This window comes from Lithobates pipiens, unplaced genomic scaffold, assembly GCF_037356315.1.
Source record: "Lithobates pipiens isolate NorthernLeopardFrog02 unplaced genomic scaffold, aLitPip1_a1.2 Scaffold_8, whole genome shotgun sequence".
Taxonomy (NCBI): domain Eukaryota; kingdom Metazoa; phylum Chordata; class Amphibia; order Anura; family Ranidae; genus Lithobates; species Lithobates pipiens.
The window spans coordinates 147,738,452-147,754,810 of NW_027507903.1; the positions used below are offsets into that span (position 1 = coordinate 147,738,452).

The 16,359-nt window shown below is 42.7% G+C and overlaps 1 protein-coding gene across 1 annotated transcript in view; it reads right to left on the reverse strand.

Moving 5' to 3' along the window:
- Positions 1-16,359, reverse strand: part of CEP41 (centrosomal protein 41) — a 54,291-nt gene that overhangs the window by 34,015 nt on the left and 3,917 nt on the right. Inside the window, exons 2-3 of the mRNA XM_077472960.1 lie at positions 9,730-9,793; positions 3,712-3,759 (exon numbers count right to left, since the gene is read on the reverse strand). Of these exons, the coding sequence (XP_077329086.1) occupies positions 3,712-3,759; positions 9,730-9,793 (112 nt within the window). The remainder of the gene's footprint in view (positions 1-3,711; positions 3,760-9,729; positions 9,794-16,359) is intronic.

The window sequence follows — 16,359 nt, forward strand, 5'->3', positions numbered from 1 at the left end:
GTGAAAGTGGAGCAAATGGCCTGATCCTTGTTCCACATTCACTCATTATGCCTCGACCTGAAACAGTCGGACCCATTGTGCTGTCTTTTATCAGATTTGTATACTTTCAGACATCATATTCCCTCCGTTGTTCTCATAGGACAGAATTACTGTACTTAGGGTTTGATTACACATGGATAGGGGGTACCCTTACCAGGTGTTACAAAAGTAGCTATTCTAGCATCCCTAGAAGCTTTAGATTATACAGCACATAGGAAAAAGACAAAGATCTGTGTGTGCTCATCCCTCTCCGGCACAAGAGTATAAAAATAAAAACGAAATTTGATGAGCACCAAGGGAATTTATTTCAACAAAACAGTGTCTGTCTGGACAGAGAATAAGAATGCAGGAATATTACTAGATATAATTACCAGAAATATTATAATGACCTAGAAAATCTGGATTTCCTTTTAAAATGTATGAAATATGGACTTTTTTTTCTTTTCTTCAAGATTGTGAGAGATGGCCGTAGATGATCTGCAATTAAATATTTTATGGACCAGCACAATATTTTCAGGAGGAGAACTTTACAAGCTGACATGTACAGCTATGACTTTGCGTTGTGTTCCATCCTTTTACAGATTGTGAGCCGGGGTGGGGGGGGGGGGGTTTACGTAGTCTTGCCGCCTTCTTTTTACTAAAATTCGGGAGTCTGATAAAGCATTTACATCACTGGTCTCCAAACTGCGGCCCTCTGCTTGCCTTAATCCGGCCCTTAAGGCACCATTCCTCCCACTGGCGCCAACGACGGGGCACCATTCCTCCCATTTACACATATGATGGGGCATTATTCCTCCCACTGACACCAACCATTTCTGCCCCAAATATGGGGCATTGTTTATTTCTACTGGGTACAGTCCACCCCACAAACTCTGAGGGACAGTAAACTGGCCCTTGCTTGGAAAGTTTAGAGATCTACGATTTAGATTTAAGTCTCTTGCTTGTGTCCCCAGTTGGCAATTAAAAAAAAAAAAAAAAAAGTGCCATAAGACAAAATCTATAGTCATCACTGTCTTGGATAATCACACTGAAACCCTGAGAATAGAAATGAGTGTGTCATAATCTAGTTTTTAAAATCTTCCAGTTCACAGAGCCATTGACACAACCAAGGCTTGGATAATTAAACCCATTAGGCCCCTTACACACGGAGCAGTGTGTCCCGCTTGGCATTTTAGGGAGCCTGAGGGAGACAGGTGTAGTGTCCAGCCCCTTTGCAGGCAGCCTGTCTAGGTCACCTGCCACTTCTGGGTGTGCTGCTCCTAGCCAAGCCAACAGTCTATTGTTAGCACTTTAAACCTTCATTAGCAAAGGCTTTATGGCATGACACTTAAGCAGGTCATAGATTAAGCAATTTTCTTTCCTGTAAGAAAGAAACTCACTTAATTCCCCAATCAATGCAGTCAGTTTTGATGGGGGAAATCCCTCCCGCAGAGCTATCGTGTTCTCCCAGGAGGGGGGAGCCATCCCTGCCTGGAGAACACAAATATTACTGGTATCAGCCGTAGCTGCTGACAATCGCGTGCTAAAAATCTGACATGCTGGATTGTACCAAAGTTGATCAATAGATCGACTTTGGTACAATAAGCCTGCCCAAGGTGGATCGAATCTTGGCCGGTTCCTGCTGATTCAATCCATCCATCACTGGCTTGCCAGCCAGCCACATTCCTGTCTTCTTTATTTCTCACTGCAGATCCAAAATCCACCCATAATTCATAAACCCTGACTTAGAAGAGTTACATTAAAGCACAAGTATGCTCGCCTTCAATCCAGCGATACACAATCCTGAAACTCCCCGCCGGCCGCTAACATCTTTGAGCGGCCGGCTTCCAGGTCTCAATCGATGGCTGTCATTGGCTAGGCCAAGATGACTTTGCGAATGCGCGGGAGTTCTGTCAGCTTCAGGATTGCTGAATTTGTGCAGTGCGCATGCACAGCTTATTGTACAGGGGCAGACAGGCAGGCAAGAAGTTTTATTGCAGAAGAACAAAAGCACGTCTCTTCTGCATTAAAAATCCTGCGCGTTTGCCCATTTTCACTAACTAGCATAAAAGTTCCTCTTTAAAGTGTAACTAAACCCATTAAGTTAATGGTTTGCCAAAATGGTTTGCCATGAATGTTAACTGTCATAGCCGCTTCTACTCTCAACCGAACTGCCAAACTATCAAATGGCTGGTGTCTTAACTGAACAAGTGCAACACCATGGCAAATGCATTTCAAACAGGGGCAAGGATGGCAACTTCCTTGGCTGTAAAGAATAGGGGGGGGGGGGTTTAGTTCCGCTTTAATAACAAGAATATGTCCGGATGTATAAGAAAATACTGGTCATATGCCCAAGCAGTGCGGGAAGCTAAGGTGGCACATTATGCAGATAATGGCACCCATAGGAGGTACACCATCTGTCTTGTTCAAAAGATACATTCATGCTGCACAAGAAAATATGGGTTATTAGCCTGTAGTATGTGATCATAGGGAAATGATACAGTTAGAACTTTGTAACTGAAAGAGGGTCTGTTGAACTACCACAAAAACAGAGCCACACCCTTAAGCCCCTCTTCAGATCATTGTTTAGGTCATTTTGGTAAACGCCTTTCTAGGGTTTTCTGAAAAACCAACCGCAACACAAGTCATTCTGAAGGAAAAAAAATAAATAAAAAATAAGGACTCCGATATACCCAATCAGACTTAGGCTACATTGAAACAGACTGCTAGAGCAAAAGACCAGGGAACTTGCTAAAGAGGAACTTTACTCCCTTTTCTTTCCTTCTCACCTGTGTAAAAATATGGGGGTTATATCTGGGCCACTGAAATATGGCTAGAGGGAGAAGGAAAGTATAGAAGAAATGCAGTGGTTCTCCTGGGGAAGGAGAGGAAGCCACTCTACTTGCACAGTTACACAATTTAGGTATAAGTGATGTTGAAAAAGGTAACTGCTGACTTTAATGAGAATGTACTGCCAGTGTTAGTTGTCATGCATAGCACCATTAAGGTGGTTGAGGTACAGCCTTTGGTCAGAGCAGGGGATTGTACTCAAAGTCCACAGCTGCAGCACTGGGAACATGTTACACATTCCACCTTAAAATCAGGTGGAACATATAACATGGTCCCAAAGGTGAATTTATATTTTATGGGTCCATTCACACCAGGCCTCAAGCATACTATAATACTCTGTGCTGGATCTTATTCTACTGGCTACTGGAATAAATAATAAATTTATACCCATAAGCTTCTCTCTGGACAAAGCTTTGGAACATTTATTTTTATACCTCTAAATACTCCTCTTAAAATACTGATTTAAACACCCAATGTGCATGGCCACATAGACTAACATAGAACTGCCTTTAAAGGAATAGGAATAATAATAATAATAATAATAATAATAATAATAATAATAATAATAATAATAATAATAATAATAATAATAATAATAATAATAATAATAATAATAATAATAATAATAATAATAATGTACACCAGTGTTTTTTTTTATGCCCATGTGCATGAGTCCTTTATCTCAGGTTTACACAGTTATTGACCCAATTTCTGCTGAATGGATTTATAAATACTTTAGTGATATTTAGGAGTCCATTGAAGTATTATTAGGCAGAAGAGACAACACATATGGTGACAAAATATAATGAATAAAGTAATATTTTATAACGCCATTCTACTTACTTCTCTTTATTTCTTCAATCCGTTCCAAATACTTGGTCATGCTGCTACCTGGTGAGGAAAAAAAAAAAAAAAAACATGGAAACTTAGCTTACTCTCCAACTAGCTGTTTTTTTTTTTCTTTTAGGCAATAGACTACTGGAAAAGACAATGGGCTCGATTCGCTAAAGGAGATTGCATGCGATATTTGGGTCACGTGTCCAAATATCGCACTTTATAATTGAAAAGCTCAACAAAAACGAAATGCTTGTTAAAATATTGCATTAATCTAGTTAAGTGTCAATTCACTAAATCATTGATTACATAAGTCATTTAACAAAATGTTAAGGAGCTGGCACCCGCTGGAATCCTTCACAAACTCAGATAAGGGTCTTGTATGGATTTTGGGGTGGACACCAATTTTTGCCATGAGGTTCCTCCCAAAATCCATTGCAGACCAGGAAGGTCTGGTATTTTAAGTGAATTGCATTTTTTTCTGGGGGGAGGGGGGGGTGCTATGGGCAATTTTACAGCAAATTTTAAAGTGCTAGATAATGTTTAAAACAAATGCCAATGCTGCGTGTCTAGGTGCGGGGGACCAGTAATGTACCCATGCCGACCAGCACCCCTTTTGCAGATGTCACCGTTGAAATTCTTTATCGGGGTCCCACCAATGGACATTTCATAGGAAGTGTCCACATCACGTAGGCAATGACGCAGACACCCAAAAAAAATAAAAAAAATAAAATAAAAATTGCTGCCTCCTCTATATGAAAGAAGAAAAAGAGTACTTGGCACGGGAACAGATTTAAGTGAGAAAAAAAAATAAATAAAAAAAAAAAGAATTTGGTAGTTTTCTTTCCCCCCCATTGTCCTTGGCAGTGTTAAGTTAAAGAATGGTTGAGAGAAGGGGTTTGAGGAAGGGGGGGGGGGGGGGGGGCAGCCTAGAGTTCAGCTTTAGGCATTAAAATATCCTCTGCTAAGGAGCATGCCCCCTAATCTGCTTTAAGAACAGCTTCAATACTCCTTGAAATGCTAAATCGGTAAAGGTCCTAATTTTTTTTTATTAATGCTACAGACAGGGTGGATCATATACAGGATGTAATTTTTAAATTTTCTAATAGTTACTTTAGGAGTTGGGTTAAAGCGCAAGTCTTCAGAGTGCTCAGCTCCGAAATGTAGTCAACTGTACACTAGCCTAGAGAATCATTCTCGATTGTTTACACACCTTTAACAGCTGAAAAACGTAGAAATATTTAATGGAGTGTGTTGAATGGGTTGTTCATTTCTTTCTTCAATACTGTAGCAATTATACTGTACACAATATCCTCTCAAAAGATGGTGTTATTATCACTTGGACCACGAACCCTCACTTGAAACACTCAACATGGGGAACATAAGTACGGTGGTGTCGTTTTTAAGAGGTTTTTGCATTATTATTGCATTATGCTTGGTTTGTACAATTTTATGCTCAAATTTAAGTTAGGCCCCAGTCACACGTATTAAAGTGTACAACGGTGGAGGGCAGTTTCTGCATTCAGGGCCCTTATCTGCACAGCTGTCAGATTGGAAGCAGCGTCCAAATTGATACCCGTGGGTGTACACCCCGTGGGAATGAAATTCTTATAACATTAACATAAGTCATTCTTATAACATTGTGTGTGCTTTAGGACCTCTTTGGCCCCTTAATCTTTCTCTCGTGTGCATTGCTTATACCCGAGATGTTGGTATTCTTATACAAATAGATTGAGCAGACATTGGTTCGTATATGCGCATTATTGAAATTATGCATAGCAAAGTTATGGGGTAATATCAAACCTACCAAGATCTTAATATTGACAGATGTTCTAATATCTGTTTACTACTTGTACAACAAAGCTATAGGTTTTCATATGCAAATGTAATTTAAAAAAGGAGAAGTACAGCCAAAGCTTGTACAGTTCATTATGCACTCCTGTGACCCGCTTTTAGCAGACAGAGCTGAAGCCCGCTGTCGGCTGACATCACAGAGGCAGTACAGGCTCGGGCAAGATTGCGACAATGAAGTCGGGATCTGCCACATGCCTGGATCGGCACCCAGCTCCGCTGAGAGCCTGAGCCAGCCGCTCCCGCTACAGCCCAGGGGCAAAAGCAGAGATCTGGAGACTGACAGTCAAGCTGTCTGCTCAGGGTGCCCTGAGAACCCAGCGATCAATGGTAGGTGATCACTGGGTTCTCAGCGTTAGAGGTGCCAGATGCAGCATCGGAGCCATGCTGCATCCATCTTGGTAATTGGATCCTTTATATCACACACACACACACACACACACACGTCTGTTAACTGTATGTAAGGAGTTGTCAAATTCCCTGAGCTTTCAACAGAGCTCGGGACAGCTGTACCATACGTGCAATATGATATACCTTTCATGTAAAAAAAAAATAAAAAAATAAAAAAAAAAAAAAAAAAAACGCACCGAAGCGCCCTTCAAAATATACAACTAACGCACAATAAAAGGAGACTAGAAGAAGGTTTTCAATTGTGGGTAAACTATACTATAGCAAAATGCAAGGTGCAAGCTCCAATAACATTTGAGAAGAATAAGAGGACTGAACTGAAGGGTTTTGTCATCTCTCGAGGTGCTCTGCAGTACTGTAAGATGACCTGAGATAATTGCAGAGAAGAGTCTCTTTATTCGTCAGTCAAGCAAGCTCTGTCTAATGGCCTGTTTGTTGGAGCACACTAGCAACAGTAGCCAGTAGCTTTTAATACGCCATCATCAGCGAATACACACAAAATGCCAAACAGTTTAACCTGTTTGATGACGGTGCAAAGTAAGTCTACTGTGCAGCACAGGACAAATAGAAGGTTTTGCCAATTCCGTGAATGTGCTCATCAGAGTTAATCTAAACAAAATAAAATTCAGGACCCGAGGACAACGCTGAGCCGCTACCACCATAAAACCCAAAGCTGAAGATAATTATAGTTTATTTGTAAAGAAGATATCAACAAGTTGCTGTTCACAAATAAGCCTTTTGCGAGTACACTGATGACACTCCATCCATTTGGGAGTATCATTATTACAATGCAATGGTCCCAAGGTACAGAACATTCTCTTAGTGAAAGCCCTACTTCTTGTTGTAAGCTGAAATTGGCTGTGTAAATGAAAGAGCCCATTAAGAAAAGGGATTGAGGCACAGAGCAGGTCTTCAGGGGTCAGCTGGGCATGTTCCTTCTCCTTTATGGTTTAATGCGGACATCAGACAAAACACGCAGATAGAATCCACAGGGCGCTATTTCACCCGATTTGTGTTTGTCTATCCATTCCTGAGATAAACACAGCTCTACTACACAGCATAGTTCTGAACCAAGTTTTCATTGCAGCAGTTAACAGTTAGACCCCTTTCACACTGGGGGCGTTTTGCACTATTAAAAATAGTGCCTGGAATCCACCCTCAAACAGCTGCTCCATTGTCTCCAGTGTGAAAGCCTGAGGGGTTTTTGGAGACAGAAAGAGCTTCCTGTGGTGGTATTTAACTACTTCCCGACCGCACTATAGCTGAAAGACGGCTACAGCACAGGCCTTAATTGCTGGAAGGGCATCAATGGACGTCCTCCTGTGAATTAGCTGCCAGCTCGCTCTGCGATCAGCAGAGTCTCATTGCCTCGGTGAACAGAGTAAGGAGCCGATCCCGGCCCCTTACCATATGATCAGCCATCAGCCAATGACAGCTGATAGGTGATGTAAACAGATCAGTAATCGGCAATCACCCGCTTCTGTCATAGGGACATTGGTCCCGAACAGGGAGAGCCACCACCGTCTCATCTATGGCCACTAGTGCAACCTGCTAGTTTCCACCAGTGCCACCTGCCAGTGCATATTGGTGCTGCCAATCAGTGCCACCTAGCAATGCCCATAAGCGCACAACAAAGGAGAAAATGTACCCATTTGCAATTTTTTTCTAACAAACTTATAAAACTATATTGATTTTTTCAAAATTTTCTGTCATTTTTAGCAAGAAATAAAAAACCCCCAGCAGTGATTAAATACCCCAAAAGAAATCTCTATTTGTTGGGGGGGGGGGGGGGTACAACAACAAAATAAAACTGGGTAGAGTGTTGCATGACTGCGCAATTGTCATTCGAAGAGTGACAGCACTGAACTGAAAATTCGCCTAGGCTGGAAGGGGGTGAAAGTGCCTAGTAAGCAAGTGGTTAATCACCGCTTGTTTTTAGTTTTTGCTAAACAAACAAAAAGTCTGGAAAAAATAAATTTAAAAAATAGGCGTCTCCACTGATGATACTGTACAGATATGCTGCACTGACAGGCATCACTGGTGGGCACTGTTGGGGCTGCATTAATCATCAGGACACTGATGATCAGTGCCGATGTCCCATGTGGATTTGGCGGTTTTCGGCTCTCCTCTCGCCCTGTCAGCATGAGGGGAGGATTGCCGATAACCGGTAAATCCTGCTTACATTCGTGATCAGATGTGATTGGACACAGCTGATCATGTGTTAAAGAGCCTCCGTGATTGGCTCTTTACCCGATCTGTGATCAGCTGAATCCTAAAGACAGAGCAATCACAGATCCCTGCCGATGCGTGCCACTGGGGGCACGAAAGCATGGGAGGGCATCATATGCTGGCCTTCCAGCAAGATGCAGCTGCACTGTAGCCATTATTCAGCTACAGTGCGGTTGGTAAGGGATTAAGAGGAGAATTCCAGGTATGGTATAATTTTGCATAGTTATATTGGTCTAATGTAACCATGTATATACCATACCTGGTCGATGCCCCTAGAAGCCACCACTACTCCAATGATCTTCACTCAAAAAAAAATAAAAAATGTTAAGGTCTGAGTGACCTAGTCAAAGTCTGGACTTAAATCCGATTGAGATGCTGTCGTATGACCTTGCACAGGCCAGTCATGCTCAAAAACCCACCAATGTTGCTAGATTAAAACAATTCTGCAATGAAGAGTGGGCCAAAGTTCCTCCACAGTGATGTGAAAGACTCACTGCTAGTTATTGCAAACGTTTGATTGCAGTTGGTGCCACCAAGAGTGGCACAACCAGTCAATAGGTTTAGGTGGCAATTACTTTTTTCCCCCCCCATAGGGCCAGGTAGGTTTGGACAGCTTTTTTCCCCTAATAAATGAAATCATCATTTAAAAACTGCATTTTGGATTTACTCAGGTTATCCTAGTGAAAGGCTGCTTTCATACTGGGGTGTTGGGGGGGGGGGATGGGTTAGCAGCGCTTTTAACCCTCGCTAAGGGCCGAAAAGGGTCAAATCCGGCCGCTGTGCTTACCCGATGCTGCCCATTGATTTCAATAGGCAGGGGGGCTTTAGGAGCGGTTTGTACACCGCTCCTGCAAAGATGCTGCTTGCACTTGGGCTTTCCCACTGGGGTGTTGGGGGGGTTGAAGCGGTGGTTTTAGCAGCGCTTTTAACCCTTGCTAACGGCCGAAAAAGGGTTAAATCTGGCCGCTGTGCTTTCCCGGTGCTGCCCATTGATTTCAATGGGCAGGGGTCGCTATAGGAGCGGTGTGTATACCCCCCTCTTACAGCGCTGCAAAGATACTGCTTGCACTTGGGCTTTCACACTGGAGGGAGAGGCTCTTTACAGGCGCTATGCAGGCGCTATGCAGGCGTTATAGCGCCTCAGTGTGAAAGCAGCCCAATATTAAAAAATGTTTGATGATCTGAATCATTTACGTGTGACAAATAAAAAAAAAAGAATTATATTAGGAATAATTTTTCACAGCACTGTAGCTAATGGCTGGAGACCAGTCTCCCAAAAATCACCTGCTGTAGGATTATATAGCAATTTAATATTAGAAGAGCGCGGTTCTATCTTGACAAGATTAATGATTTTTGCATCCATGATACAGTCACTGGGCTACAATAATTCATTGCTAAGTGAACAGAGATCAACTGACATTTAAAGAGACCCTCAAAGAAGGTCAAATTGCCCATTTTAGTCCAAAAACATCCTTTTTGCATACAGTATGTGAGGACCACTGGATAATGCTTTCCATACAATAAACATTGAAAACTGACCTGTATTAAGCCTTGTCCTGACATGCTGGTACTTTGGATTCTGAGGAATTCTTTTCTTTAAAATCTGAAAGAAAGAGTTTTAGATTACAGCATTAGAAATTGAAATGTTGCATATGGTAGAACGCAAGTACTAAAAGATGGTTGGCGTTAAGTAAAAACAGCTGCAAGCAAGAACATATGGCTCGAATACAAGGCTGCGTCATTGCAATAAACCCGCGTTTGATTTAAAAAACAAAAAGATTTGTATGAATTCACTGACCATACTAAAATTAGAACTCAGAGTTCATTCACACTTGCGCAGCTAAAAAAAAAAAATCGTGCCATTTCCAAAGCAACTTTGGATGAATGCGGCTTTGACCAATGTGATCGCTTCGTCTGTGCTCCACAAAGTCGTTGGACATGTGCAGAACGGAAAAATTTGGTTCGTTTTGTTTGGTCTCCATTGCCAAACGAATTCCAAAACACAAGTTTTCTCCCATTTCCCCAAAGTACCCACACCCCCCATGTTGAGGGCATATGTGCTCGCTCGTCCCCCCCCCCCCCTTTTCTGAGGGCTGCATGCTCGGATAAGGGTTGTGTATGGATTTGGGGGGGGGGGCAATGTCATTTTAATTTTTTTGTGGGGATCCACCTTAAAATCCATACCAGACCCGAAGGGACCCCACGCTGTTTTTTTTTTTTCTCCTATTGCTGGCATTCACAAGTCGCACACAAGCCGCAGCCTAATCGCATCTGTATCATGCAGGTGCGTCTTTGAGGGTTTACATTGAGGTGGTCTATGGAGCGAAAGTCACATGAATGTTGGACCAAAATAGTGCAGGAACTACTTTGAAGTTGCACAGATATGAATAGTTATTGGAAAACATGAGGTGCAACTTGTCATGCAACTCTGGGGTCGAAAGTCACATCACCAGTCGCACAAGTGTGAATGGGGCCTAAACACATTTTTGGGATTTTTAATGTATGGGACACATGCTGGTACTTTGTTTAACCTTCTCAATACTGGATACTTTCACCCCCTTCCTGCCCAGGCCAATTTTCAGCTTTTATAGTGCTCTCACACTTAAAAATGACAATTGTTCGATCATGTAGTACACAAATAGATCTCTCTTTTGGTGGCAATTTTTTGGGCAATATAAAAACAAAAACACATTTTTCTTAGTTTTGGTTATAAAATATTGTAAATAAGTAATATATTTTCTTCAGAAATTTTGACCAAAATATATACTGCTACATTTCTTTGGTAAAAAGAACCCCAAATCAGTGCAATTATAGAGTCTGCAAGCTATGGTGCCAAGCACTGAAAATCGATCACATCTGTACTGACGGCCTGTCTCATTTCTTGACAATCATCCCCAAATGCTCCCTTTTTGGAATGTAGACAGTCCAAAGTATTTAGTAAGGGGCAAGATGAGTTTTTTAAAGTTGTAATTTTTCCCACAATTATTTGGAAAATAAAAATAAAAAATAAAAACCTTGTAGGTTTTTTTTTTTTTTTTTGCACACAAAAATGTGCATTTGTATACTATATTGCTAAATGTATTGGGACGCCTGCCAAATGAACTTTAATAGAATCCCAGTCTTAGTCCGTAGGGTTCAATATTGAGTTGGCCCACCCTTCACAGCTATAACAGCTTCAACTCCTCTTGGAAGGCTGTCCACAAGGTTTAGGAGTGGGTCTATGGGAACACGTTTGACCATTCTTCCAGATACAAATTTGTGAGGTCAGACACTGATGTTGAACAAGGCCCGTCTCGCAGTCTCCGCTCAAATTCATCCCAAAAGTGTTGGGTTGAGTTCAGGACTCTGTGCAGGCCAGTCAAGTTCCTCCACCCCAAACGCTTATCCAGGTCTTTAGAATACTTGCTTTGTGCACCGGTCCAAATCATGTGGCGGAGGAAGGGTTATGGTGTGGAGTTGTTTTTCAGGGGTTGGGCTTGGCACCCTAGTTCCAGTGAAGAGAACCCTTAGGGCAGAGGTAGGCAACCTCAGCCCTCTAGATGTTTTGAAACTACAAGTCCCATGAGACATTGCAAGACGCCAAAAATTACAAGCAGGACGGGATTTGTAGTTTCACCACAGCTTGAGGGCCAAGGTGGTCTACCCCTACCTTAAAAGCGTCAGCATAGCAAGACATTTGAAAATTTCATGCCCCCATCTTTGTGGGAGTAGTTTTGGGATAGCCCCTTCCTGCTCCAACATGCCTGTGCACCAGTGGAAAAACAAGGTCCATAAAGATATGGATGAGCAAGTATGGGGTGGAGGAACTTTACTGGCTTGCACAGAGTCCTGACCTCAACCCAATATAGCATCTTTGGGAAGAATTAAAGTGGAGACTGCAAGCCAGGCCATCTTGTCAAACATCAGTGCCTGACCTCACAAATATGCTTCTAGAAAAATAATCAAACATTCCCATAAATACACTCCTAAACCTTGTGGACAGCCTTCACAGAAGAGTTGAAGCTGTTATAGCTGCAAAAGGTGGGCCAACTCAATATTATCCTACGAACTGTGTGTGTATATAAGAGAGAGAGATACACACACACACAAAATGGAGGTGGTTTTACCAGGACCATAGCTGCAGCTACAGGTATTCTTTTCAACCAGTGATTCTCCTTAAAGCATTGCTTCAAATGTGAGAGTGAGACCAAGAATTCTAGCACCAGACCTGTTCTTGTGTTCACTAAAAAATTAATTACAGTATATATATTTTTTTTTTTTTACCCTGAAAATTTGCATTTGATGAATCGCTACACAAATATATTGTGACATAAAATTGCAACAACCACTGTTTTATTCTCCAGGGAAATTGTTTCAGGAAATATGTTATTATATCTTTCCATGTGACAACACTGAAGAAATGATACTTTGCTACAATGTAAAGTAGTGAGTGTACAGCTTGTATAACAGTGTAAATTTGCTGTACCCTCAAAATAACAACACAGCCATTAATGTCTAAACCTCTGGCAACAGAAGTGAGTACACCCCTAAGTGAAAATGTCCAAATTGGGCCCAAAGTATCAATATTTTGTGTGACCACCATTATTTTCCAGCACTGCCTTAAACCTCTTGGGCATGGAGTTCACCAGAGCTTCACAGGTTGCCACTGGAGTCCTCTTCCACTCCTCCATGATGATACCACAGAGCTGGTGGATGTTAGAGACCTTGCACTCCTCCACCTTCCATTTGAGGATGCCCCACAGATGCTCAATAAGGTTTAAGCCTGGGAGTCATGCTTGGCCAGTCCATCACCTTTACCCTCGGCTACTTTAGCAAGGCAGTGGTTGTCTTGAAAGTGTGTTTGGGGTTATATTGGAATACTGCCCTGTGGTCCAGTCTCCGAAGGGGGGGGTGGGGGGGGGGTGGGATCATGCTCTGCTTCAGTATGTCACAGTACATGTTGGCATTCATGGTTCCCTCAATGAACTGGTAGCTCTCCAGTGCCAGCAGCACTCATGCAGCCGCAGACCATGACACTCCCACCACCATGCTTGACTGTAGGCAAGACACACTCGTCTTTGTACTCCTCACCTGGTTGTCGCCACACACAACTTACACCATCTGAACCAAATACACTTATCTTGGTCCCATCAGACCACAGGACATGGTTCCAGTAATCCATGTCCTTGGTCTGCTTGTGGACTTTCTTGTGCATCATATTTAGTAGAGGCTTCCTTCTGGGACGACAGCAATGCAGACCAATTTGATGTAGTGTACGGCGTATGGTCTGAGCACCCGACAGGCTGACCCCCCCACCCCTTCAACAATGCTAGCAGCACCAATATGTCCATTTCCCAAAGACAACCTTGGGTTTGATGCTGAGCACATGCACTCAACTTCTTTGGTCAACCATAGCAAAGCCTGTTCTGAGTGGAACCCGTCCTGTTAAACCGCTGTATGGTCTTGGCCACTGTGCTGCAGCTCAGTTTCAGGGTCTTGGCAATAGTCTTATAGCCTAGGCCATCTTTATGTAGAGCAACAATTATTTTTTTCAGATTCTCAGCGAGTTCTTTGCCATGAGGTGCCATGTTGAACTTCCAGTGACCAATAACACCAAATGTAACACACCTGAGACCTTGTAACACTAATGAGTCACATGACAATGGGGAGGAAAAATGGTCAATTGGAACCAATTTGGGACAGTTTCAATTAGGGGTGTACTAACTTCTGTCACCAGAGGTTTAGACATTAAATGACTGTGTGTTGAGTTATTTTGAGGGGACAGCAAATTTACATTGTTATACAAGCTGTACACTCACTACTTTACATTGTAGCAAAGTGTCATTTCTTCATTGTTGTCACATGAAAAGATATAATAAAATATTTACAAAAATGTGAGGGGTGTACTCACTTTTGTGAGATACTGTATGTGAAAAATGTCAGAATTGGCCCAGTTTGGATGTGGTTAAAGTGGACCTACACTGCATCTGAGCACCACAAAGCAAAGATTTGTAATACTCAAAGCCAACTCCCACATTCATCCATTCATCCATGTCTCCATACTTTACTTTGCTGAGAAATCACTTTTTGTAAACTAGGTTTACTTTAACACAATACTTATTTTATTAGTTGTTTGCAAAAATGTTTTTTTTTTTCCACGTGCTGGATACAATTCATTCTTTAGTGTACCGGATGACAACCTCATTAATCAATTTAACTTTTAACAAAAAAGGTTACTACTCAATACAAATGCTAAAAAACAAAAAACAAACACACGTTGTCACATCTACTACAACTTTGAAACAAGAAGCACTTCCTTCTCATGGAAAGAGGGTTTTTTTTTTTTTTAGTGTTTGTGTTATACAATTGTTAAAGTGGAGTTACACCCGGTTTGGGGTTTAACAAAAGTCAGCAGCTACAAAAAGTGTAGCTGCTGACTTTTCATAAACACACACTCACCTGTCCCACAGTCCAATGATGCGGGCGCCCGAAGCCTCGCTCCTCTCCCCCACCTGTCCACGGGACCAGCATTACTACTGTGGGCACCGGACCATGACAGCTTGCTGCTTCACAGCCGGGTGCGCTCTGCGCAAGTCACGCTGCACAATTTTCTGGGACCTTCAGAAGATTGGAGGGAGGGGCCGCCTAGGCGGCCAGAGCGAAAGAGGGAGCTGGGTACCTGTCAAAACCAGGTAACTGCCCCCCCCCCAAAAAAAAATAAAAATAAAAAATTACATGCCAAATGTGGCATGCCAGGGGGTAAGAAGTACTTAAAGTGGAAGTTCCACTTTTGGGTGGAACCCCACTTGAACCTGAAATGTCATAGGATTAACCGTTAAAGTAATGCAAAATGACAACAGTGATGGAAAAATAGGAAACTTAAAGCGGAGGTCCACCCTAAAGTGGACCTTCCGCTCATCGGAACCCTCCCCCCTCCGGCGCCACAATTGGCACCTTTCAGGGGGGAGGGGAGTGCAGATACCTGTACAGTACAGGTATCTGTACCCACTTCCGGGATAGCTCTCTGCGGAAAGGGGTGTATATTACGCCCCTTTCCGCAAGTGCCCGCCCCTTCCCGCAAGTGCCCCGCTGCCTGCTGGGAAAACACACAGATCCCAGAGGCAGCGGGGACCGTCCTTATTGCGCAGCGCGGCTCGCGCATGCGCAGTAGGGAACCGGGAAATGAAGCCGAAAGGCTCCATTTCCTGATTCCCATACCCAAGATGGCGGCGGCAGCACCCGAGATACGATCTACAGATCGGCTTCGGGTGCCAACATCGCGGGCGCGCTGGACAGGCAAGTGTCACTATTTTAAAAGTCAGCAGCTGCAGTATTTGTAGCTGCTGGCTTTTTAAAAAATAAAAATAAAAAAAATTCACTGTGCAGCAGCCCCCCCTAATACTTACCCGAGTCCCCTCTCTATCCAGCAATGTTGCACGAGTGCCTCAGCTGTCCAGGACTCTCCCTTCCGATTGGCTGGCACAGATGCGGCGCCATTGGCTCCTGCTGTCAAACTCAGCCATGAGAGAGAGGGGGCAGGGCCGAACCGCAACTCCATGTCTGAAAGGGCACATGGAGCTTTGGCTTGGCTCGGGTGCCCCAAAAGTAAGCTGCTTTGGCAGAAGGAGGCCAGAAGCTCCAGCTAGGACCCCAAGAAGGAGGGAAGATCAGGGCTGCTCTATGCAAAACCATTTTGCAGTGAAGGCAAGTATAACGTTTTTTTTTTTCTATTAAAATAACAAAGATTTTACAATCACTTTAATCATGTGTAAAATCTTTTGTACAATACATGCATGCAACATACATGATAATGTTATATTTCTAGAGTACAAACGTACTCTATTGGTCGCCGTTGCTCAACGAGTCGTTTATACACTGCTGGCACATGTGCAGACTGGTCTCAGTCATTTATTAAGTTACAACTGACTGAAAGACAGTCAATCTGTGCATGCGTTGCTGGCACATGCATGACTTATTCAGGGTCGAGATGTAAACATTAATAGTGAGTAAATTAGAAACGGAAGCGTCGATGACTGCACATTGTTACAGCGCTAATAAACCGCTGACATTTTTATTTAAATTTTATTGAAAGCTGCAAGGCAACTGCACAGTATGATGGAAAAAAAATAAAAAATTCTGAGCAACCATGTGTAAATTTTGTGTCATCTCAAGTGGTCTAATCAGCCCTCC